Here is a 26,201-nt window from a genome sequence, read left to right on the forward strand (position 1 = left end):
GATTCCAAAACTTCTTTGTCATCAACGAAAAAGCTATTTTATTTTTAAAATAATAATCACGGGTGCCATCGTGGTGAAATGATAAGCACGTCTACCTTGCACTCTGTATGCCCAGGTTCGATTTCCAGGCCGGGCATCATAGATTCCAACCGTGCTAAAATATCCTTCGGCGAAATGTGAGTATTCTAGCCATGAAAAACTTTAAACGGTTTCATAAGACACAACACTCGGCGATAAAATGATATGATTGATACGAGACAAGTCTCCCTTGTCCCTTTTGGGATATTTCTGGAACAATTATTATAATATGTTCATAGACATTAAGGTTCACCACTCCTGCTGGGAGTATTTAACTGTTTCTTTTTTTTACTTATTTCGTTTTCGTGGACCATTCCATCTAAAAACTCTTTTTTTCCATTGTGTTTTTCTCCACCAGTAAAAAATACACATTTATGTAGTTAACAAAAATAAACTTAAAACATACTTTTATTCATTCACATGCTTATACATATATAAGAACACAAAAAATATACATATAAAAATTCAATAGTTTTCAAAAAATGTTTAATCAACTTAAAAATTACATTAATTCAAAGGTGTGTGTATAAGAGAACATACTACAAATACTTATGTATAAACATACAACTGTTTATAAAAAATTACATTAAGTTTAATAAAAATAGAAATTCATACCCATAAAATTTGGTACATAATAATTATATTGCTGATAATATTGTGGACCATAATTATAACCATAATAAGCTGGGGGTTTAGAATCATCATCGGATTCAGAATCATCATCGAATTCAGAATCATCATCGGATTCGGAATCATCATCGGATTCAGAATCATCTTCGGATTCAGAATCATCTTCGGATTCTGAGTCAGAGTAATTTTGCGATGGTACGTCAAAATGCGAAGCAACACATTCATAGGACAAATAAGGTTGACATAGATACGAATTTAGTGTCGAATAAGCACTGTTTAATTTCTGCAAATATTCCTGTTTTTCATTTGGCGTTAGGGTATCCAGAAGATTACAATCATTGTTCCAAAAATATGGAAGATATCCATCATTGAGACAGTCGCAAAGCCTGGCCAACATCTAAAAATATACACAAAAATTAATACAAAAAATATCAAAAAGGAGTTTTCTTAGAATTGAAACTTACATCTATAAAAATGATTTCAATGGGCTCGCGCCAAAATTCCAAGGGTTTCATTTCCGCTTCCCACAAGAAAAGATTCGTAATAAAATAGCTTGTGAGGCGATACAATTTCAGCTTATCACGCAATGATTTGAGTAGACGCAAAGCAGGCTTTAAGTACTCTTTATCCAATAGGATATCTCGTTCGTAGGTTGGGTTCTCCAACATAAATGTATTTACATAGGTTTTCCGTGGATGATAAGCAGCTCTTTTGGCAACTGCGATAAAATTGCCAAGGTTCGGATGTTCCGTTACGGAATGATTACCAATTAGTATGGCTGGTACAATATCTAGTGAAATTTGTACATTCGAATCATTCATATCCTCAATATACAAATTATAGGCTACCGCATGTCCTTCGTATGTAATTTTGTAGCCTTTATTGTATAAAAAACTTCCACAGGATATAACAGCTGCTTCGATCATACCGAACATCCAGGCTTTGAAATTTGATCTTCTTAGATAGCCAGTATTGTAATCAACAAGAGTTTTCATTGCCGCATATAATTTCGTATTGTTTTGATAGTTCTTAAGTTCTTGCATAGAGTTGGACATATTAAAATGTACAAAACCGGGGCGAGATTTATCTGGACGAATATCCAAGGGGAAAGGAAATTTAAGAACCATCAATACATCAAATTCAGTGGGAGATAGTAGACGTACACCATTGCTGCAGCTACCTGCAAATGATAGAAGAAACAAGTAAGAAAGTATCAATCAGTTGTGCTGACGGAGATATACCCTCAGTCATTGACCGAAAAACAAAACAAAATATTTTTATTAAAAAAAAAACTTCTTCATAAAGAGTTCGAAATATTAAAATACGTTAAACTAAATTTAAAAGAAATTTTTGAAAAAGTTTTAGCGGTCGATTATGAATAGAAACTCAACTTTAGTTGCCTTGCCAGAAGAGAAAATCATGCGATTAAGACGAGCAAAAAGACGGACATTTTTGTAAAATCCAATCAATATCAGTGTTCTAAACCTTCAGCTATTAATTTATTTGTAAAAAAAAGTATAAATTTTAATGCGGAAATAGAAAATTCTATTACTAAATTTGCTGTGGGCAACGCAGCTGGAGTTGGGTGGTTATCCATAATCGACTCCTTAGATTTATCTTGCGCATAGCCTTTTTGTATGTGACGGCAGGGTTTTGGAACTTTTGGCCCATTATCTCCGGAAGTATTGACTTACCCCGGAAAAAATGTACCATTGTAAATGGGGCCGCTAGAACAATCTACTGAAAAAAAGAATCAAAACGATGCGAGAGGAGCTCTTAAATTTCACTTTAGCCCAATTTTGTGTGGGAGGTACCCGAAGGAGTGTGCCGTAATAGTCCATATTCCAAGCTGATACATGATTGGAAGAAATAATATGTCTGCACCAATCAGAAACTTCCTGCGAGAATTATCTTACGGATTTGCCATTTTGGTTGGTGCCGCCAAGGGTTTTTCTTGGAGCTTTTAGGCCAAAATCTCAGGAAGTATGGACTTGCGCTAGAAAACAAGTAAAACAGTGTCAGTCGGTTTTGCCGACAGATATATACCCTCAGCCAATGTGAAGTGAAACTTTCACCCACGGACAGATCGAATGTATTTAAGGTCTCTTCAGAATTTTGTGGCCCTTTTTGGACTTTTGAACATGCCAACGAAAATGTTGATTAGGAATTAACTGCATTAAGACACAAATGTTGAACTTTTGTTGGGGAGGTACCCTTAGGGAGGACCGATATGGGCCATTTTAGAAGTTACACTAAATTTTGACAAAATATTAGGAGATCCAAAGTTTGGACCAAATTGGTTGCCCCATTCAAGTGATATCGTCCTAGCATTTTAGTGACATTTTTTAAATATTGGGGAGAAGTACCGGAAGTTGTGGACCGGTATTGCCCCATGACACTAAGTTTGGATATAATATGACGAAGACCAAATGTTGGACCAAATCGGTTGAACAGTTCGAGAGTTATCGTACTCTCCGACCGCCACATATGGTGACATAGGGGGGTTTTTACACCTTTCGGGCTGTTTTCCCAAGAAATATGGAATTGCCCCTGAAAAAACTTTTACCGTCGTAATGGAGGTAGCGAATGCAAATCGCTTCAACAAAAATCAAACTGATTCGAGAGCAGGTCTTAAAGTGAACTTATACGTAATATTGTGTGAGAGGTTCCAGAAAGAGTAGACAAATGTAGTCCATATTCGAACCTGATCTATATTAGGATGTGCAAAGTATTCATTTCATCGGTCACTCCCTTCAAGAGTTACCGTGCGCACAATTTTTCCGAACATTTTTGAACATTTTTGGGGGGAGGTACCTGAAGGAGTGGACCGATATGGCTTATCTTGGAATTTAAACTATGTTTGGACAAAATATTACGAAGGCCAAATTTTGTACCGAATCGGCAGATCCGTTCGAGAGTTATCTTGCGCTCCAACCACTGCACACGGCGTCATAGGGGCTTTTTGCAACTTTCAAGCTATTTTGTCAGGAAGTAGAGACTTGCCCCTGATGAAACTTGTAGCGTCGTATGAAGGGCAGTGAATACAAGTTGTTGCAACAAAAATCACAGCGAACTGAACTTATCCGAAATTTTGTGTGGGAGGTGCCGGAAGGAGTGGACCGATTGAGTCCATATTGGAACCTCATCTAAGTCTGGTAGAAATTTCACGATGTGCAAAGTATGGATCAAATCGGTTACTTCTTTCAAGAGTTATCGTACGCACAAACTTTCCGAACATTTTTGAACTTTTGTGGGGGAGGTGGTACCAGAAGGAGTGGACCGATATAGCCCATTATCGAACTTAAACTAAGTTTGGGCAAAATATTACGAAAGCCAAATTTTGGACCGAATCGGTTGATCCATCGAGAGTTATCGTGCACACCAGCGACACGGCTAAATCAAATTGTCTGAAACACATTTCGTCCAAACATACATAGGGTCTAAAGCCATTATTTCGATGAGGCACATTTTGCCCGTATGAAAGTGTATATACCCTCGTTAGCATAAATGCTGAGGGTACCGTCATAAAGGGAGCCGCAAGGACAACTTACTGAAACAATTTTCAAAACGATCCGAGAGAAGCTCTTAAACTTCACTTTATCGGAATTTTAAGTGGTATGTATCCGAATGAGTGCAAAGTTTGGACCACCAAATCGATTGCTCCTTTCGAGAGTTATCGTTCACACCATTTACAGACAAATTTTAAACTTTTGTGGGGGAGGTAGCCGTAGGAGTGGACCGAGATCTTCGAACTAAAACGAAGCTTGGACAAAATATAACGATACCCAATTTTTGGTTCAAAACGGTTGATACATCCGTTCGAGAGTTATTGTGCGCACCAGCCAGGCAGCCAGACGGACGGACATGGCTAAATCGACTCCAAATTGTCTGAACGAATTTCGTCAAAACAGGCTTGGGTCTAAAACATTTCTGGCCTAAAGGCTGAGGGTATAAACATTGCCTTAGTTTATGAATACCCAGATTCACAAAAATTTAGGTTCCCCACTCATATATTCAATATTTGTAAATGTATATTGGTAATAACAAGTAAGAAAGTATCAGTCGGCTTTGCCGACAGAGATATACCCTCAGCCTGGGCAAATTGAAACACTTTTTTCTCAAAAAAAATTATGTATTTTGGGGGTTTCAAAATTTTGGTCGTATGAACCGAAAAAAATGTTGATTAAGATTAAAGTTCAAAAATTTTGCCGAAAAGGTACTTAAAGGACACCCTTCGGGCTGTTTTCTCAAGAAGTATGGACTTGCCCCTGAAACAACTTTTACCATCGTAATTGAGGCAGCGAATGTAAGTTGCTTCAACAAAAATCAAAGTGATTTAATAGCAGGTCTTAAAGTGAACTTATCCAAAATTTTGTGTGGGAGGTACGGGATGGAGTAGATATTTGTCCACTCCATATTCCATATTCGATCCTGATCTATATCTGGTAGATATTATGAGAATGTGTAAAGTATGGACCAAATCGGTCACTCCCATCAAGAGTTATCGTGCGCACAATTTTTCTGAATATTTTTGAACATTTGTGGTGTAGGTAGCTGAAGGAGTGGACCGATATTGCTTATGTACGAACTTAAACTAAGTTTGGAAACAATATTATAATAATTGTTCCACAAACATCCCAGATGGGACAAGGGAGACTTCTCTCATATCAATGAGTGCACGCCGATTCATATTGACTCAATGATATGGGACCTACTTTTTATTGCCGAGTCCGAACGGCGTGTATTGGAAACAATATTACGAAGTCAAAATTTTGGGCGGAATCGGCATATGCGTTCGAGAATTATCTTGCGCTTCCACCCATAAACATGGTGTCATAGGGTTTCTTTTTCAACTTTCAGGCTATCTTTCAGGAAGTATGGACTTTCCCCTGAGGAAACTTGTACCTTCGTATAGGGGACAGTGAATACAAGATGTTACAAAAAAACCAAGGCGATTCGAGAGCAGGTCCTAAACTGAACTTTTCCGAAATTTTGTGTGGGAGGTACTCGAAGGAGTTTACCGATTGAATCCATATTGGAACCTCATCTAAGTTTGGTAGAAATTTCATAATGTGCAAAGTATGGACCAAATCGGCTACTCCCTACAAGAGTTATCGTACGCACAAATTTTCCGAACATTTTCGAACTTTTGTGGGGGAGGTACCGGAAGGAGTGGACCGATATAATCCATCTTTGAACTAAGTTTGGACAAAATATTACGAAAGCCAAATTTTGGACCGAATCGGCATATCCGTTCGAGAGTTATCTTGCGCTCCAACCACTACACACGGTGTCATAGGGTTTTTTTAACTTTCAGGCTATTTTCTCAGGAAGTATGGACTTGCCCCTAATGAAACTTACAGCGTCGTATAGAGGACAGCGAATACAACTTGCGTAAACAAAAATCAAAGCGATTCGAGACCAGGTCCTAAACTAAACTAAACTAAACTGAACTTTTCCGAAATTTTGTGTGGGAGGTACCCGAAGGAGTGGGCCGATTGAGTAAAGTATGGACCAAATCCGTTATTTCCTACAAGAGTTATCGTGCGCACAAGTTTTGCGACCATTTTTGAATATTTGTAGGGGAGGTACCTGAAGGAGTGGACCTTTATGGCCCATCTTCGAACTTAAATCGAATCTGGACAAAATATTTCGATACCCAAAATTTGAACTGAATCGATTGATCCGTTCGAGAGTTATCGTGCGCACCAGCCAGACAGACGGACAGACAGACGGACGGACATTTCTAGATCTACTCAAAATTGTCTGAAACGGATATCGTACAAACATACTTGGGGTCTAAAACCATTATTTCGATGAGGCACATTTTTGGTCGTATCAAAGTGTAAATACCCTCTTTAGCCTAAAGGCTGAGGGTATAAAAATGTGTCTAATATATCTTTGAGTGTTTAAAAATATTTAGGGTTCCATTAGTACCTATTATTATACCTTCGGCATCATTACTAATAATACATACTTGGTTTTAGACCATAGCTTTGTTCCAGAACTAAAAAGTTTTTACAATTTTTACACATTTTACCCGAAAAACCGTTCCAGTACACAAAAAAGCTGTAAAATGTCCACTTCTCTTTAAACAAAAATGGCGCTGAATGGCGGTCTCTTTAAAAAATTTTTACTCCACAAATTTGATCGTGTAAAAAATAGCAACATGGATGCCGGCGTCTGATTGGCTGGGACGCCGACTTTGACATTTGTTCCAGTTTTTTGACGTATTTTCCATTTTTCCGTTCCCGAACTACCTCAAAAAACTTTTTTGTGAGAAAAAAAGTTTTTACAGATCTCTCTCTTATACGAGTTTTACTATTAAAAAGTACGGGAACGAAGCTCATATATGTTAAGATCACAAATTCTTCTGTCTCCTACGACAAATTGTCAACTCCCCGTGAGTTTTCTCACTTTCTCCTTTAAGTTGAAATGGCAGAAAGGCAAAACTCACGGGTAGTTATTTTTTATTTTATTATTTATTAATTATTGTTATAATTTATTACTATTTATTTTACACATTTTGGTCAATCGCTCCTCCTCAGAGTATTTTTAACTGTCGGCAACAAAGCCGATTGATTTTTTTCTACTTGTTTCGTTGTTGCAAACCTTTCAGATGATTATCATCCAAAACTCTCTTCTCCCAATGCGTTTTTCCCATCAGCTTAGAAATTAAATTGTGTAGACACTGAGTGTAATTAACAAAAAAGAAACTTAAAAAAGTAGTTTATTCATTTTTAATTCACATGCATAGGAACACAAAAAAAACATAAAACTGTTTATAAAACTTAACATCAAACTTAAAAATTACATAAATTCACATGCGTATGTATAGGAGGAGTACATCGTCACCATAAATGCCCGAAGACGTAACCCTCAAAACCAAAACTTTACAGGAGAAGCAAAAAACGTTATAAAATTAAAAACTGTTTTACGGAATAATTATCTTATGAAGGCGAGTATATGGGATATTATCGATCATATAGCTTGAAATTTTGCCAGAGCTTTTATTTTAGCTTTATGTATCATATTATGTCAAAAAAACGAATTTCGATTTTCATGTCGGTTACGTCTTCGGGCATTTATGGTGGCGACATACAAATACTTAGATAGGTATAAAAATAGAACTGTTTATGGAAAAAATACTTTAAGATATTCTACATTTTTTAATCCAATATTAAAATATTGTTTAACATAACGACCACCGGATGCAGTTGGGAAATGATTCTGCATTCGAATAGGAACTATGGGTGGTTGTTCACAATAAACTTCCGAGTTATAGTAATCCTCACATGATAAGTGGAAATGCGAAGCTACACGTTCATAGGGCAAATTAAGTTGATGTCTATACGTGCACAGTGTCGAATAAGCCTGGTTTAATTTCTGCGAGTATAAGATTTTTTCATTTGGCTTTAAAGTATCCAGAAGATTGTAATTGTGGTTCCAAAAATATGGAAGATGGCCACAATGAAAGCAATAACAAAGGCATCCCAACATCTAGGAATACAATAAAAAAAAATAAATAAAAAATTCCAAAGTATCAGAAATATGATCTGCTTGGTGTGGTTTCTTAAAATTGACACTTACATAAATAAAAATGACTTCAATGGGCTCACGCCAAAAATTCGTGTGTTGAATTTCCACTTCCCACAAAAAAACATTTGTAATAAAATAGCTTGTAAGGCGATACAATTTTAACTTGTCACGCAATGATTTGAGTAGACGCAAAGCAGGCTTTAAATATCCTTTATCCAATAGGATGTCTCGTTCGTAGGTTGGATTCTCCAACATAAATGTATTTTCATAGGTTTTTCGTGGACGATAAGTAGTTCTTTTTGCAACTGCGATAAAATTTTTAAGCTTCGGATGTTCCGTTACGGAATGATTACCAATTAGTATTGCAGGTACAATATCTAGTGAAATTTTGACCCCAGGATCATTCAGATCCTCAATATATACAGTAAAGGCTACCGCATGTCCTTCGTAGGTAATCTTATAGCCTCTTTTGTATAATAGATTTTTACAGGATTTTACAGCCTTTTTAATCATACCGAACATCCAGGTTTTGAAAAACGTTCTTTTTAGATATCCAGTTCTGTAATCAACAAGAGTTTTCAGTGCTGCATATAATTTCCTATTATTGTCACCGTTCCGAAGTTCTTGCAAATTTTTGGACATGTTAAAATGTACAAAACCTGGTCGAGATGTATCTGGACTAACATTCAATGGGAATGGAAATTTAATAAGCAATAGTATATCAAATTCACTTGGAGAGAACAGACGAACTCCATTGCTGCAGCTACCTGTAAAAGATAGGAGAAAATGGTACGTTAGTTTGGGGGTGCATTGATATGAGAGAAGCCTCCCCCACCCTTACATTTTCTTGGATGTTCATGGAACAATCTATATATATAAAAGAGTAGTGAGGTGAGTGACTGACTGACTGATTGACTGACTGATTCATCAACGCCCAGACGAAACCGCTGAAGCTAGAAAGTTGAAATTTTGGGTGTAGGTTGCTGTTGGTGTGTAGGGGTGAGATAAGGCTGGGTTTTTGGAAATTCGACCTAGAAGTGTACGAAAAGTACTAAAAGGTACTAAATATGGTACCCTTTGTATTAGGCAAACGGTAAGAGCTAGAATTCTGAAATTTGGAATTAGGGTCACTGATGGAGAGTTAGAAAGATGTACCAAAGGGTTTTTGGAAATTCGAACTACAAGGGTACGAAAAGTACTAAATGGTACTAATTTTAGTACAATTTGGATTTGTGTGAAAGGATAGAGCTGGAATCCTGAAATTTGAAATTAGGGTCACTGATGAAGAGTAACAAAAAAGGTTTTTGGAAATTCGAACTATAAGTGCACGAATAGTACTAAATGGTACTAAATTTAGTACAATTTTGATTTGGGTGAACGGATAGGGCTGGAATCCTGAAATTTGGAATGAGGGTCACTGATGGAGAACTATAAGTGAACGAAAAGTACTAAATTGTACTAAATTTAGTACAATTTGGATTTGGGTGAACGGATAGGGCTGGAATCCTGAAATTTGGAATGCGGATCACTGATGAAGAGTAAAAATGAAAGGTTTTTGGAACTCGAACTATAAGTGTACGAAAAGTAATAAATGGTACTAAATTTAGTACAATTTGGGTTTGGGTGAACGAATAGAGCTGGAATCCTGAAATTTGGAATTAAGGTCACTGATGGAGAGTAAAAAAGGAAGGTTTTTGGAAATTCGAATTAAAAGTATACGAAAAGTACTAAATGTTACTAAATACAGTACAATTTGGATTTGGATGAACGGATAGAGCTGGAATACAAACATTTGGAATTAGGGTCACTGATGAAGAGTAACAATGAAAGGTTTATGGAAATTCGAACTATAAGGGTACGAAAAATACTAAATGGTACTAAATTTAGTACAATTTTGATTTGGGTGGGATTGAGCTGGAATACAGACATTTGGAATGAGGATCACTGATGAAGACTAACAATGAAAGGTTTTTGTAAATTCGAATTATAAGGGTACGAACAGTACTAAGTGGTACAAAATTTAGTACAATTTGGATTTGTGTGAACGGATAGAGCTGGAATCCTGAAATTTGAAATTAGGGTCACTGGTGAGGAGTTACAAAGAAAGGTTTTTGGAATTTCGAACTAAAACTGCACGAAAGGTTCTAAATGGTACTAAATTTAGTACAATTTTGATTTGGGTGAACGGATTGAGCTTGAATCCTGAAATTTGTAATGAGGGTCACTGATGGAGAGTAACAAAAAAGGTTTTTAGAAATTCGAACTATATGTGCACGAAAAGTACTAAATGGTACTAAATTTAGTACAATTTGGATTTGGGTGAACGGATAGAGCTGGAATCATAAAATTTCGAATGAGGATCACTGATGAAGAGTAAAAATAAAAGGTTTTTGGAATTCGAACTATAAGTTACAAAAAGTAATAAATGGTACTAAATTTAGTACAATTTGGGTTTTGGTGAACGAACAGAGCTGGAATCCTGAAATTTGGAATGAAGGTCACTGATGGAGAGTAAAAAAGAAAGGTTTTTGGAAATTCGAATTACAAGGGTACGAAAAGTACTAAATGGTACTAAATTTAGTACAATTTTGATTTGGGTGAACGGATGGAGCTAGAATCCTGAAATTTGAAATTAGGGTCACTGGTGGAGAGTAACAAAGAAAGGTTTTTGGAAATTCGAACTATAAGTGCATGAAAAGTTTTAAATGGTACTAAATTTAGTACAATTTGGATTTGGGTGAATAGATTGAGCTGGAATCCTGAATTTTCTAATGAGGGTCACTGATGGAGAGTAACAAAGAGAGGTTTTTAGAAATTTGAACTATAAGTGCATGAAAAATACTAAATGGTACTAAATTTAGTACAATTTGGGTTTGGGTGAACGAATAGAGCTGGAATCCTGAAATTTGGAATGGGGGTCACTGATGAAGAGTAAGAAAGATGTGCCAAAGGTCGAAAAGTCGTAAATGGTAGTGAGTTTAGTATGATTTGGATTTGAAGAGCTGGAATCCTGAAATTTGGAATTAAGATTACTGTTGGAATATAGAATTGAGATATAGAGGTAGCTTTGGAAAATCGTACTAATGTGCACGAAGTAGTACTAAATGGTACGAAATTCGCTATAATTTGTATTTGCGTGAACAGATTATTGTTGGAGTGTAGGATTGACGTAGTTTTGGAAATTCGTACTTATGGAAAAGTGCTAAATGGAACTACATTCGCTATAATTTGAGTTTAGGTGAACGGATATAGCTGAGATATGAAAATACATTTTGGAAAATCGTGCACAAAAAGTGCTAAATGGTACAACATTTGGTACCTTTTGGTAGTTGCTATATGGTATAGAATTTTGTACAATTTGTGATTTTGTAAAGGGTAGAACTGGAATTTTGAAATTCGGTATTAGGGTAGCAATTGGTGTTTAGAGTAGAGGTAGGAAGGACGTTTTGAAAATTCGTACTTATTTATACAAAAACTACTAAATAGTCCTCAAATGGGTTTCAGGGGAACTGGTAAGACTGGAAAAGTGAATTAGGATTAGGATATATGTTGAAGTAATTTTTGAAACGTTTACCTATGTGTACGAAAAGTTGGGTACCTATTTGTACAAAAAATACGAAATGGAAAAATATTTGTTATGAAGGTCAATCTAAAATTTGAGACAAAGTTCTGAGTTTGAAAAATTGTACTGAATATTGTTCCATTGATTTGATGTTAACGCCAAGGAGATTCTAAATAATGTACTGAGATTAAGTAGTCAAACGTGAAGTATCTTTTCAAAAAATGTTTATTGTTGTGACCGCTTTGGTATGTAAATTTGAAAACGTGGTCCAATGCGACAATTTTGTTAACTAGAAGGTATTTACCCCCTGCTATTAAAAAATCCTAAATTGAAATGCCTCCAAAAAATTTTCCGTTATATATGGTTGACTTACCCGTGCACATTAACTACAATTTTTTGTAAAGAAGTTTTCTAGCCCTTCATGCCACAAATGGTAGTTGTGTAGGGATGCGATACGGCAGATTTTTTTTGTAAATTCTGACTACAATCGAAAAAAATATTGGTAATAAAAATAGGTCTTAGTACAACAGAATCTGCAGTATTCACCATTCCGGTATTAAATATTGTTTATATATATTTCGTTTCCTTTCCGCATACGAAGTAGCGGGCATTTGCTAGTTATTATTATAAAGAGGGTCACAAAAAAAACTTTCAATAGAAATTTCCAAACGATCCTCGAGATGTTATTCTATATAGATCCTTTTTGGATCTTGATGTAGGTTTGGAAGTAATTTTTCGGTAGAATCTGATACTCAATCTGATGCTCATCATTCATTTAAGTTGATCCCGTTAGGGGTTCTTAGAGCTTTTGGGGGCCATTGTTTCAGGAAGAATGGATTTGCCCCCGGAAAAATATGTCGTTATATTGAGCCGCGTGGACAAAATGCTACAATAAGGCTGACTTCCGAGACGCTACAAAAATTTATTGTTTCAGTTATTGCTCTTGCTTTGTAAAAAGGTTTTTTTTTTAAATGCACAGGGAGTGGCAAAATCTAACACCTAATGTATCATTTTCTACCTGATGGCTATTTTGAGCGTATTCTGCGTTTAAAATGCGCAAAACAGCGACGTTTTGGGATAAAATACTTTGGATTATTTCTGTTATAACTGTGATAGGGAATAGGATGCTAAAGACATTTGTAGAAAGAAACTGACGTTTCGGATGTCAGCCTAAATTTCACAAATGCATTTTAGCAAAAAAATTTTGTGTGGGAGGTACTCGGAGGAGTGGACCTATATAGTCTAGGTTAGAACCTGTTCTATGTCTGGTAGAAATATTACCAAGTGCATTGTATGGACCAAATCGGATACTTCCTTCGAGAGCAATCGGACGTACCATTTTAGCCATTTTTTTTATTTTTGTGGGGACCGATCTGCGATGGACAAAATTTGGACCAAATCGGTTAATTCGTTCGAGACTTATCGTGCGAAGCCATCAGACAGATAGACGGGCCGAAGTACATGGCTAAATCGACTCCATATTATGTTAAACGGATTTCGTCCAAACAGGGGCCTAATTACGACATTCGATTCGATCGAGTATTTGCTCGTGAATGAAAAATCGAGCTATGTGATGTGGGGTCTAAAACCATTATTTCGATGGGGTACATAATTCATTGTATCCTACAGTTGGCCTATAGGATGAGGGTATAGACATGATTGTGTGACCAAATCGAGATATAGGTGGCATAATGAACCCCGAAAGGGTGACGTAGGGGATGGAAGATACCAAGCAACGGTCCTGACCGGCTTTAACAAGGCAAAGCCCAGGATTTATCTTGGTTCCTCTTTCATCTCAAGTGGACACTGACCTCCCTATGGTGCCACCTGGGGAACTGACTTTAACACCCGCTAAAGGTAGTGAGCTAACATGTGCCGCACGTTCACCCATAAGAACGTTAAAAACTTGGGTTTGGTCGTCGGGTTAGTAACCCTACCCTAGCAAAAACAGCCTACTATGATAAAACGAAAGAAAAGAAAAATAAAACCCCTCTAAAGTTGACGAACCCCGCAAACGTTTTAAGGACCATGATCTGCGAATCTGCACCTAGAATGTTCGCACTCTTTATAGAGAAGGTGCAGTTTACGCATTGGCAGATGTACTTGAAAAGTACAAGGCCGACATTACTGCCGTACAGGAAATACGATGGAACGGGAAAGGCGTCACAACAACACCTAAAGGTGACGCACTGTATTATAGCTGCCATGACGTAAAGCATGAGTTTTGTTGCGGATTTGTAGTTAGGCGGAGACTAAAACATCTGGTATCCAGCTTCACCCCAGTGAATGAAAGACTTGCTGCAATTCGAATAAAAGCTAAATTCTTCAACATCAGCTTTATTTGCGCTCATGCTCCCACTGCAGAAAAGGACGAACGGACCAAAGATATATTTTACGAGCGCTTAGAAGAAACATATGACCGTTGCCCTGTCCATGACATTAAAATCATTCTAGGCGATTTTAATGCCAAAATTGGAAAGGAGAATATCTTTGGCCCAATAGTCGGGAAATTCAGTCTCCACAGTGAAACATCTGACAATGGTATGAGGCTGATAGACTTTGCAGCTGCAAAAAATATGGTAGTTAGCAGTACCAGATTTAAGCATATCGATATTCATAAGGGCACCTGGCTGTCTCCAGATCAGAAAACAAGAAATCAAATTGATCATGTTGTGAAGACATGCATCAAGCGTGTTGGATGTACGATCGTTCCGAGGTGCAAACATAGACTCGGACCACTACCTTGATGCAACAAAGGTACGTACCAGATTAAACGTAGCAAACAAAGTGCGAAAAGACACAACACGGAAGTTGGACATCGATAAGCTGCAATCACAACAGATAGACACAGCATATTCCACTCAACTTCTCCAACTGCTTAATCAAAGCAGTCCTCGTCCCGATAAAATATCAGGACAATGGCAAAGCATTGCCCACTCCATGCAAACAGCCGCGAAATCCATACTTGGATACCAGAGACCTCCACCAAGAAATCCATGGTATGATCAGGAGTGTCGTGCTGCCACCGAAGAGAAAAATGCGGCATATAGGGCTACTTTACAATCCGTAGCAACGCGTAGCTCACGAGAGAGATACAGGGAGAAAAGGAGAGAGGAGAAACGTTTTATTTTTCGCAAGAAAAAGAGAGAAATGGAAAAGCGGGAGTGTGAAAAAATCGAGATGTACAGGAGCCAGAATGAAGTCCGAAAATTCTACCAAAGAGTGAAACATCAAACTGATGGCTTTGGAACTGGCACATCCTCCGGTAGAGACCAGCAAGATAATTTGGTAACTGATACAGATAGTGTACTCAGGATATGGAAAGAACATTTTTCAAAACTGTTGGTATCCAATAGCAGCGAAGACGACGAAGATACCACAGTCCCAATCCCAGAAGATGGTATTGAATGTATACCGCCGAGCCAAGATGAGGTAAAGACAGCAGTAAATCGGCTGAAGAATAATAAGGCAGCAGGAGCCGATGGCTTACCAGCCGAGCTGTTCAAAACCGGAGGCGACACGCTGATAAGGTGTATGCATCAGCTAGTTAGCACCATCTGGCAGGAAGAACGCGTACCCGACGATTGGAACCTGAGCATCCTATGTCCCGTCCACAAGAAAGGAGATAAGACTGTATGCTCTAACTATAGGGGCATAAGTCTACTCCCTATTGCCTACAAGATCGTGTCAGGGATATTTTGCGAACGACTAAAGCCTATGGTCAACGAGATAATTGGACCATACCAATGCGGCTTTAGACCTGGCAAGTCCACCATTGACCAGATATTTACCCTGCGGCAAATCCTGCAGAAGACCCAAGAGATGCAGATCGACACCTACCACCTTTTTGTCGATTATAAAGCAGCCTTCGACAGCCCGCTGCGTTCAAAGGTATTCCAAGCCATGTCTGAATTTGGAAAGAACCTCTCCGAAGAGTTTTGTACCAAAAGAGGTTTCAGGCAAGGAGACAGCCTTTCGTGAGACCTTTTTCAACATCCTGCTAGAAAAGGTTATACGAGAGGCAAACGTCAAAAGAAGTGGCACAATCTACACCAATAGCCACATGTTACTTGCTTATGCTGATGATATAGACATCATGGGACGATCAGTAAAACAAGTAACCGATACCTTTATGAAGGTCGAAGGAGAATCTGCTAAAGTGAGTCTGGCGGTAAACGGCGAGAAGACCAAGCTGATGGTGTCGACGCGCAATGCGTCCATTGAGCTCGGACCGACTGTTGAAGTTGGTTCCTATAATTTTGAGGTAGTAAAAGACTTCGTATACCTCGGCACCGCCGTAAACACAACAAACGACATCAGTTGTGAAATAAAAAGAAGAATTGTATTGGCCAACAGATGCTACTTTGGCTTAAGTAAGCAGTTTAAAAACAAAGCCACAACTCGTCAAACAAAAATAACGCTTTACAAAACACTGATACTACCCGTGCTGATGTATGGTTCCGAAGCCTGGGTACTTGCCCAAGCAGATAAGGCAGTGCTTGGCGTGTTTGAGAGAAAAATTCTTCGAAAGATCTACGGACCGATCTGCGTTGACGGTGAATATCGACGTCGTTGAACCACGAGCTGTATCTGCTATACAATGACATCAACATAGTTAAACGTATCGAGATGCAGCGATTGCGTTGGCTAGGCCATATAATAAGAATGAGCGATGATGAACCCGCTAAAAAGGCGTATAAATTCGAGACACATGGCGGTGCACGCAGAATTGGCAGGCCAAAGAATAGATGGCGCAAACAAGTGGATGAAGAGCTGACAAGGCGCGGTATTCCAAAAAGCGAAGCACAAAACAGAGAGAATTGGAGATCTTTTCTTAGTTCGGCCTATGGAACAAATGTTCTGTAATGGGCCAGCTATGTAAGTAATGAACCCCGAAAATTCTGCCAAAAGGAAAAACATTAAACTGATTCTTCCGTGCAGGTACATACCTATTCCAAACCTCTTTTACCTTGCAGACTAGACATTTTTTTGCAAAGACTTCTCCAATTTGCCCTATCTTGAGCCTTGGCATTGGCTGTTGGGGACTCTATAATACCTTCTGTTAATGTGTTCTTACCTGTATCCATCCAACTTTACCTTATACACGGTGCTCTTGAAACAATTTTAAATGGAAGGTGCTTACACCTCGGAATTTTTTGCGGATTCTGAAACTACAATGTTTATAGATGAGAAAAATCAAAAAACAAAAAAATCGCCGGAGCGCTTTTTAAATAAATCGCGATTAAAGTTGACATTTTTAGGGGTTGTTTAGGTTTTCACGATTTTGCTTAAAAACCGCAAGTCCTACCAAAATGTGACTAAAGAAAATGTTGTAGCTATGAAAATTCTCTACAGGATTGACCTTTATAGTATTCTCGTCGGTTTTACCGTTTTTGAGATATAGAATTTCAAATTGGGACAATTCAAATTCAGTTCAATTCTGTATTGCCCCCTTATAAAACAATGTCATGACTGCAAATTCCCAACTTAAACTTATATATCTAAAAAAATGTTACAACTTAGGATAAGTTACTTAAGTCAGTCTTGTAGAGAATTTTCACTGCTTTAAGATTTTCTCAGGTCCCATATCGATAAGACTTACCGTATTCAAGCAAAATCGCGAAACCCTAACAAAAAAAAACCTAAAATATACGGGTATGTGATGAAAACCGAATCGACTCGATTTGCAGAATCGAAATGGTATATAATCGGAGTGCCGTTGATGATATATATAGTTTTGCTTCGCAAACGCCCCTTATTTGAATAATATTTTTAAAATCCATTTTCAGTTTCATTTAAATACTCACCAAAATTGGAGATATACGATTTCGATTTATGGCAAAACGAGTCGAATCGTTTTCCATCACATACCCGATAAACTGAGCTTCTTTATCTCAAAAATGGTACATGCTGGGAACAAATGGTAAGGTCAATCCTCTAGAGAATTTTCACAGCTACAACATTTTCTTTAGCTCCATTTCGATTGGACTTGCGGTTTCCAAGCAAAGTCGTGAAAACCTAAAAAACACCCAGAAATGTGAATTTTGACCGCGGTTTATTTAAAAATCCCTACAGCGATTTTTTCTTGTTTTTGGATTTTTCTCATCTATGAACACTGCTGTTTCAGAATTCACAAAAACTTTCCCTGTGTAAGCGGTTTTCATCAAAACTTAGTTAAGGCGCACCCTTCATGGCTTTGTTTTATAAGGGGGCGATACAGTCAGTGCATTGTCCCAATTTGAACTTACATATCTCAAAAATGGTAAAAACTACGAAAATACCACAAAGGCCGATCTTGTAGAGAATTTTCATAGCTACAACATTTTCTTTAGTCCTATTTTGATAGGACTTGCGGTTTCTAAGCAAAATCGTGAAAACCTAAACAACCCCTAAAAATGTCAACTTAAATCGCGATTTATTTCAAAAGCGCTCCGGCGATTTTTTTTGTTTTTTGATTTTTCTCATGTATGAACATTGTAGTTTCAGAATCCGCAAAAACTTCCAAGGTGTAAGCACCTTCCATTTAAAATTGTTTCAAGAGCACCGTGTATATGTACTTGCTCTGTTTCTCATACAGAAGGTCGGGTTTCCAAAACTCGTTGCCTTGGTAGTCGATTGTTTGGAATTCTGGCGACATGTGGTTGAAGACCTATAGCGTAATGTTGAAAAGTTGTATACATCAGGTAAGAGGAGCGAGCACACACCTACCTTATTATCGGATCTTGTGTTTTCTATTATTATTTATTGCTTTAGCGTCGGTTAAAATGCGCATAGTGACGTATAAATTTTCTCACAATTATTACCAGTATTAGCCATTGTTTCGACTTTGAAATCAGCTAAAGTTCTCGTTAACAGACTTTATTTTATTAGTTCAACCTTACCGCAAAGAACCTTTGAACCATCTTCTATAACGACGAGTGCCTTGTGGGGTCTACCCTTATGTTTATGTAGAGAATTCCGCTAATCCTTCTCCATTTTTATTTTTAATAAAAGGTTGCTGTTTATTTGATCCTCTGGTGGATTTGAGCCATGCTTCGTTCACACCCGTAAACAAGTGTGGATTTTACGCTGGAGTTGAATATTGGAACTTTTGTTGCATTTTTAGCATTGGTTTTCAAGTTATTAGGGGTCATTCTGAACAGAAATTCCCCTTGACTTTTTCAACCTAAAGAAGGATGTGACTTTGGAAGAAGGAGATCAGTGTAATGTCGCCAGGATACGTTAAATCATTTACGTACTCCACGTTTACGGGGTGACAAAGATGAATACCTCTGTTTGCTACACTTGACAAGAGTAACTCACCTATCACAACATGCAAAGCGGGATGCAAATGCATTCCAATCGAAGACCTGGCACAATATTTATTGGTTCCGATATTGTCCCATGAAAAATTCGTCGAGGCCACAGTGACATCGAAGGTCGCATTCTGAAAGAAGTCACAAACAACTCCAAAAACGGACCCTGTTGATGATATGTAAAGCACAATTCCATATCCATTGAACTCGTATCAAATTTAATAATAATTTTGAGCTAATTTCCATAAAAGCGCATATTTGCAATTTAACAAGTAAAAAAGTGTCAGTCGGCTTTGCCGACAGATATATACCCTCAGACAATGTGAAGCGAAACTTTTACCTCCGGACAGATCGAATGTATTTAAGATCTCTTCAGAATTTTGTGGCCCTTTTTGGACATTTGAACTTGCCGACAAAAATGTGGATTAGGAATTAACTGCACTAAGACACAAATGTTGAATTTTTGTAGTTTTAGAAGTTAAACTAAATTTTGATAAAATATTAGGAGATCCATAGTTTGGACCAAATTGGTTGCCCCATTCAAGTGATATCGTCCTAGCATTTTAGTTACATTTTTTAAATATTGGGGAGAAGTACCCCGAAAGTTGTGGACCGGTATTGCCCATGAAACTAAGTTTGGATATAATATGACGAAGACAAAATGTTGGACCAAATCGGTTGTACAGTTCGAGAGTTATCGTGTTCTCCGACCGCCACATATCGACACCTCCAAATAATAGTATGCTAAGTCTAAAAAGTGAGTTTTGCAGGAGAAGCTCTCAAAGCGTGGAAATTTTTTTGAACTTCAGTACTATGCTAAGTCAATATTTGTTTATACCTTCTGTTCGGATTGACCGATCATTACCAAAATTTGACAGAATTTAAGTTAAAGGACGTTCGACACCTCCAAATCATAGTTTGCAAATTCTGAACAGTGAGTTTTGCAGGACAAGCTCTAAAAGTTTGGAAATTTTTTTGAACTTCAGTACTATGCTACGTAAATATTTGTTTATAACTTCTGTTCGGATTGTCCGATTATTACCAAAATTTGACAGAATTTAAGTTAAAGGACGTTAAATATAAAAATGTAAAGAACTTGAAAACATGCTAAGTCGACTTAGCATAATATTGTGTGGAGGCGTCGATATGGTGTCATAGGGGGTTTTTACACATTTCGGGCTGTTTTCCCAAGAAATATGGACTTGCCCCTGAAAAAACTTTTACCGTCGTAATGGAGGTAGCGAATGCAAATTGCTTCAACAAAAATCAAAGTGATTAGAGAGCAGGTCTTAAAGTGAACTTAACCGAAATTTTGTGTGGGAGGTACCCGAAGGAGTGGACAAATACAATCCATATTCGAACCTGATCTATATCTGGTAGATATATTAGGATGTGCAAAGTATGGATTACATCGGTCACTCCCTTCAAGAGTTATCGTGCGCACAATTTTTCCGAACATTTTGAACTTTTGTGGGAGAGGTACCTGAAGGAGTGGACCGATATAGCCCATCTTTGAATTTAAACTATGTTTTGATAAAATATTACGAAGGCCAAATTTTGGACCGAATCGACAGATCCGTTCGAGAGTTATCTTGCGCTCCAACCACTACACAAGGTGTCATAGGGGCTTTATGCACCTTTCCGGCCATTTTCTCAGGAAGTATGGACTTGCCCCTGATGAGACTGGTACCGTCGTATGGGGGGAAGTGAATACAAGTTGATGCAACAAAAATCAAAGCGATTCGAGAGCAGGTCCTAAACTGAACTTTTCCGAAATTTTGTGGGGGAGGTGGTACCCGAAGGAGTGGGCCGATTGAGTCCATATTGAAACCTCATCTAAGTCTGGTAGAAGTTTCACGGTGTGCAAAGTGTGGATCAAATCGGTTACTCCCTTCAAGAGTTATCGTGCGCACAAATTTTCCGAACATTTTCGAACTTTTGTGGGGGAGGTACCAGAAGGAGTGGACCGATACAGCTCATCTTCGAACTTAAACTAAGTTTGGACAAAATATTACGAAAGCCAAAATTTGAACCGAATCGGTTCATCCGTTCGATAGTGCGAACCAGCCAGCCAGACAGATCGACAGACGTACGGACATTGCTAAATCAACTCCAAATTGTCCGAAACACATTTCGCCCAAACATACTTGGGGTCTAAAACCATTATTTCGATGAGGCACATTTTGCCCGTATGAAAGTGTATTTACCCTTTCTAGCCTAAAGGCTGAGGGTATACAAATAAAACTTAATATTAATTTAAATTTTATTTTAATTAAAATGCCAAGTACCTTCGTAGAGGAGCTCCCCATATTTATACCCTCAGCCTTTAGGCTAAAGAGGGTATTTACACTTTGATACGACCAAAAATGTGCCTCATCGAAATAATGGTTTTAGACCCCAAGTATGTTTGTACGATATCCGTTTCAGACAATTTTGAGTAGATCTAGCAATGTCCGTCCGTCCGTCTGTCTGTCTGGCTAGTGCGCACGATAACTCTTGAACGGATCAATCATTTCGGTTCAAATTTTGGGTATCCAAATATTTTGTCCAGATTTGATTTAAGTTCGAAGATGGGCCATATAGGTCCACTCCTTCAGGTACCTCCCCCACAAATGTTCAAAAATTGTCATTATTTCGATGAGGCACATTTTGCCCGTATGAAAGTGTATTTACCCTTTCTAGCCTAAAGGCTGAGGGTATACAAATAAAACTTAATATTAATTTAAATTTTATTTTAATTAAAATGCCAAGTACCTTCGTAGAGGAGCTCCCCATATTTATACCCTCAGCCTTTAGGCTAAAGAGGGTATTTACACTTTGATACGACCAAAAATGTGCCTCATCGAAATAATGGTTTTAGACCCCAAGTATGTTTGTACGATATCCGTTTCAGACAATTTTGAGTAGATCTAGCAATGTCCGTCCGTCCGTCTGTCTGTCTGGCTAGTGCGCACGATAACTCTTGAACGGATCAATCATTTCGGTTCAAATTTTGGGTATCCAACTATTTTGTCCAGATTTGATTTAAGTTCGAAGATGGGCCATATAGGTCCACTCCTTCAGGTACCTCCCCCACAAATGTTCAAAAATTGTCGCAAAACTTGTGCGCACGATAACTCTCGAAGGGAGTAACCGAATTGAACCAAACTTTGCATAATAATACCTCTAGGCATACATCAAGTTCGAATATAGATTATATCGGTCCACTCCTTCGGGTACCTCCTACACAAAATTTCGGAAAAGTTCAGTTTAGGACCTGTTCTCGAATCAATTTGATTTTTGTTATAGCAACTTGTATTCACTGCCCCGCTTACGACGGTACATGTCTCATTAGGGGCAAGTTCATACTTCCTGAGAAAATAGCCTGAAGGATGCAAATACCCCTATGACACCGTGTGTAGTGTTGGATAACTCTCGAACGGATCTGCCGATTCGGTACAAAATATGGCCTTAGTAATATTTTATCCAAAATTGTTCGTATGGTAACTATTGAAGGGAGTAGCCGAATTGGTCTATACCTTACACATCCTAATATATATACCAGATATAGGTCTTGTTCAAATATGGACTATATTTGTGTCCATTCCATCCGGTACCTCCCACACAAAATTTTGGATAAGTTCACTTTAAGACATGCTCTCGAATCACTTTATTTTTTGTTGAAGCAACTTGCATTCGCTGCCTTAATTACGGTGGTAAAAGTTTTTTTAGGGGCAAGTCCATACTTCTCGAGCAAACAGCCCGAAGAGTGTAAAAAACCCCTATGGCACCATATGTTGTGGCTGGAGATCCACTTTTATAACGGTCAATGTAGATCCATTCCATTTAGTATCTGCTCTTTAATCCTAATCAACAGTTTTTTTCGCTTCAAACGCCCAAAATTTTTAAAACCCCCTAAATACATACGTATTTCGGAAAAAAATTGTTTTAATATAACCAGGCTGAGGGTATATCTCTGTCGGCAAAGCCGACTGATACTTTTTTACTTGTTTTTGATAATATAGGCGAACAAAAGTTTTTTTTTGAAGTGGACAAAAATCTCAATAATTACTCGGAGAGACGCAATATGATCAACATCAGGATATTATGGCCTGGATCCGAGTTGTGGTTTGCAAAGTGTAGGGATGATTGTGCTAGAAATTTGACAAAAAAAAAAACTTTGAGTGGTGATTCATCTCCAGTTCCACTTTGCGAGGTTTGCTTTTACGGATTATACTGAGGATTTGGATATTAATAGATATTAATTAATAATAATGGATATTATTAATGGATATTTTTATATTATTAATGGATATTATGTTATTAATGGATATTTATTTTCAGATGTGAAATGAGTTTACGTCAAAGTTATTAGCGGGATTAGAGAGAGGGAGCTGGGTTGAAGCCCTCGCTAAAATGTAAATGTAAATAAAATGTAAAAAACTATGTTCACTCTAGTGATTGAGTGAAACATAGCATTTATTGTGTATGGACGTCCCTTGCTCATCTCCCCTCCACTTTTCTTAACATTTGTTAAGTGAAGTGCAGTGGTTAGTGGCTATGAATAGGGAGTCTATTTATATTTGTATTTCAATGAATTCCTTTGATAGTCATTAATCATAGAATGCATAGTATTTATGTATATATTTTATTTATGTATTTATATATACAGTGCTGCTCAAAACATTTGCAACTGGAATGACTAGTTCATATTTTATATAGTTCTGAGGTAGTTTGTGGATTTGAAATGCCAATATTTTTGTAGATTGATTGTTTATTGAATCCTTTTTAAAGATTTAAAAATTAATTTGCAAAAATTTCACTTATTTTACAAAAAAATATACAAAACAAAGCTCGAACTCACTTTTGGTTCTGCTCAAAACATGTGCAACTAGATCATTTTATTCAAAATCTGAAGAAATTATTTTTGTTTTGATAATACATTGTGAATCAAACATTTTAATTATTATCTGGAGACATCGTAAAGGAAACCAGTTAACTAATTCAGGTTTTCACTAAAAAAATCATCATTTCAAAAACTGAAAAGCCAATTGATAATTCCCTTCGCCGGGATGAAATCATGATATTGGTAGCGATCAGTAAAAATTTTGCAAGCTGTCAGTGCGTTTTGTAAACATTTTTCTCTGCAAAGAGGAAAGTGATGAAGTTAAGCCAATGGGGGAAACTCCAGACTTAGACAATCAAATAAGTTAATATATCTTTTGGAATCCTGCGCTCTAAGGATAATTGTTAAATACCAAGGTTTTATTCGATATTTAATAGTCTAGAGTCCAGATTAGAGTCCCGGAACCTCCTATATGAATTTAGATTACTATAGCTGATTGCGTCCGATAAGAACTTAAGCATATTTTCAAAAAATTACTAGTTTTACGTGGTTATATATACGTTTAGAAGCCGTATTATGCCAAAACATTCTGTTATACGACAATTCTGGAGTGTACATGGTGAGATTTTAACATGCTACCTGTCCGGTTAGTTCTTGGATCTGATAAATATCTCGACCTCATGTATCCTGTACCATTTCTGTCCATAAAAATACCTCCAGGGCAATATAAAACACCTTCTACATTTTGGGACAACTTTTTCGTATAAGGGGACAAATTCTATTATCTTTAGTTCTGGTGATCAATCAATCTTTTTCAAGCCATATAACTTAAATATTGATTTATATCGAGGAGAACTGCTCGATTTCACTACTCCAAAAATATAACCACACATCTTTTGAATAATTTCTCTGAAAAATTCCATTTTTCCCGGAAATTACTGTTTTCCCAAAATTTGCCTATTTTGGTATACCGGTGTCTTTGGTATGTATCGGAGGTGTTTGTATAGATTTATCGGTGTCAAGTCTATTTTAAACATCTGTTGATGACCTCTGAGAGATCTGCTTAATAATTCGTATAATTTTTTGATCATCCCCTGCAGTAGATGTTGTTGTCCTCGCATCTTCTTCCCATTTTATGGCGATTTTAGTGCTTTTTACGCGGTATCCAGCTCTGTTTTAGATATTGTGGTGTTCCTATGTTTAGTTTTGGACCTCGTTGGATTCAGAATTTTCAAAAATTACCATTTTAGCAAAGCGTTGATAAAAATTTCTGGTCGTAATTTAAGTTTTTCTTAAAAAATTGGACATGTCTTGTTTTCGGCATACTTGTCTATCAAAAGTAAACATATGTGGGATAAAAGTACTCCCCATGAAAGCTTTTTGCCCCCTTCTTCTGATTAAAATCAATTTGATGCCAATCAATACAAAAAACTGGTCAAAAATGAACTAATAGATATTCGTACCACGGAGTTGCAAATGTTTTGAGCAGGCTAAAACATGTGGTCCTCCGATATTTCAAACATTTTTTAAACATAAGTGTTCATAACTGGATAATGATTTTTAAATCTTGAAAATATGGTCAATAAAAAATCAAATAACAAAAACAAACATATTTCTAAACTCAAAATGTCCCTAAAAATAGATTGAATGTGATATAGGCATCTGAGTTGCAAATGTTTTGAGCAGCACTGTATATTTAATTTTAATTATTTACTTCTAAGTTCTTGGTGTTTGGATATTGTAGTAAGATAATATAAGTTATTGGCCATGTTGGCTTTTTTATATTACAATTGATGAATAAATGAAATGAAAAAATGTGTATCCTATGATCCATCCATGAAAAATTATATTTAGTTAAAAAAAAAAAAAAAACAAAATGAAAATTATATCAATACCAATGCGGTTTTAGATCCAGCAAATCCTCCCATTAGCGACCAGATCTTCACCGTACGCCAAATTCGATACTTACAATTTGTTTGTCGATAATAATAATGCTGCTGCTTGCGACAGTCCTCCATGGTCAAAATCATACGAGAGAAACTTTTCTTTAATGTAATATTTTTATGGCCTATTTCTCTAAGACGATAGAAAGACTTCTTTCGCTTCAGTTCGAAAAGAAATCCAGTTTTGGTTTCAGTAAATGTGTTCTATTCGATTGGTGACTACAATCGACAACTCGAAAGAAAACGTAACGTAACTGTGTGTATTTGAATCATTTTGAGTTTCTGTACGACGATAAAGTTGTCAAATATACGAAACGATATGTCAAAAT

At 37.1% G+C, this 26,201-nt stretch overlaps 1 protein-coding gene across 1 annotated transcript; it reads right to left on the bottom strand.

Annotated features, from left to right (window-relative positions):
• Positions 1–458: 458 nt before the first annotated feature.
• LOC141406176 (cyclic GMP-AMP synthase-like receptor) lies at positions 459–25,947 on the bottom strand. The gene is made up of 3 exons (XM_073991368.1): positions 25,899–25,947; positions 1,173–1,888; positions 459–1,105 (listed from the first exon to the last, which is right to left on the bottom strand). Exons 1-3 carry the CDS (start codon positions 25,945–25,947, stop codon positions 671–673), a joined length of 1,200 nt encoding a protein of 399 aa, XP_073847469.1. The 3' UTR covers positions 459–670.
• Between the last annotated feature and the right edge of the window lie 254 nt (positions 25,948–26,201).

Source organism: Musca autumnalis, unplaced genomic scaffold, assembly GCF_047663935.1.
Source record: "Musca autumnalis isolate F117 unplaced genomic scaffold, ASM4766393v1 scaffold_5, whole genome shotgun sequence".
In the NCBI taxonomy this organism is placed as follows: Eukaryota; Metazoa; Arthropoda; class Insecta; order Diptera; family Muscidae; genus Musca; species Musca autumnalis.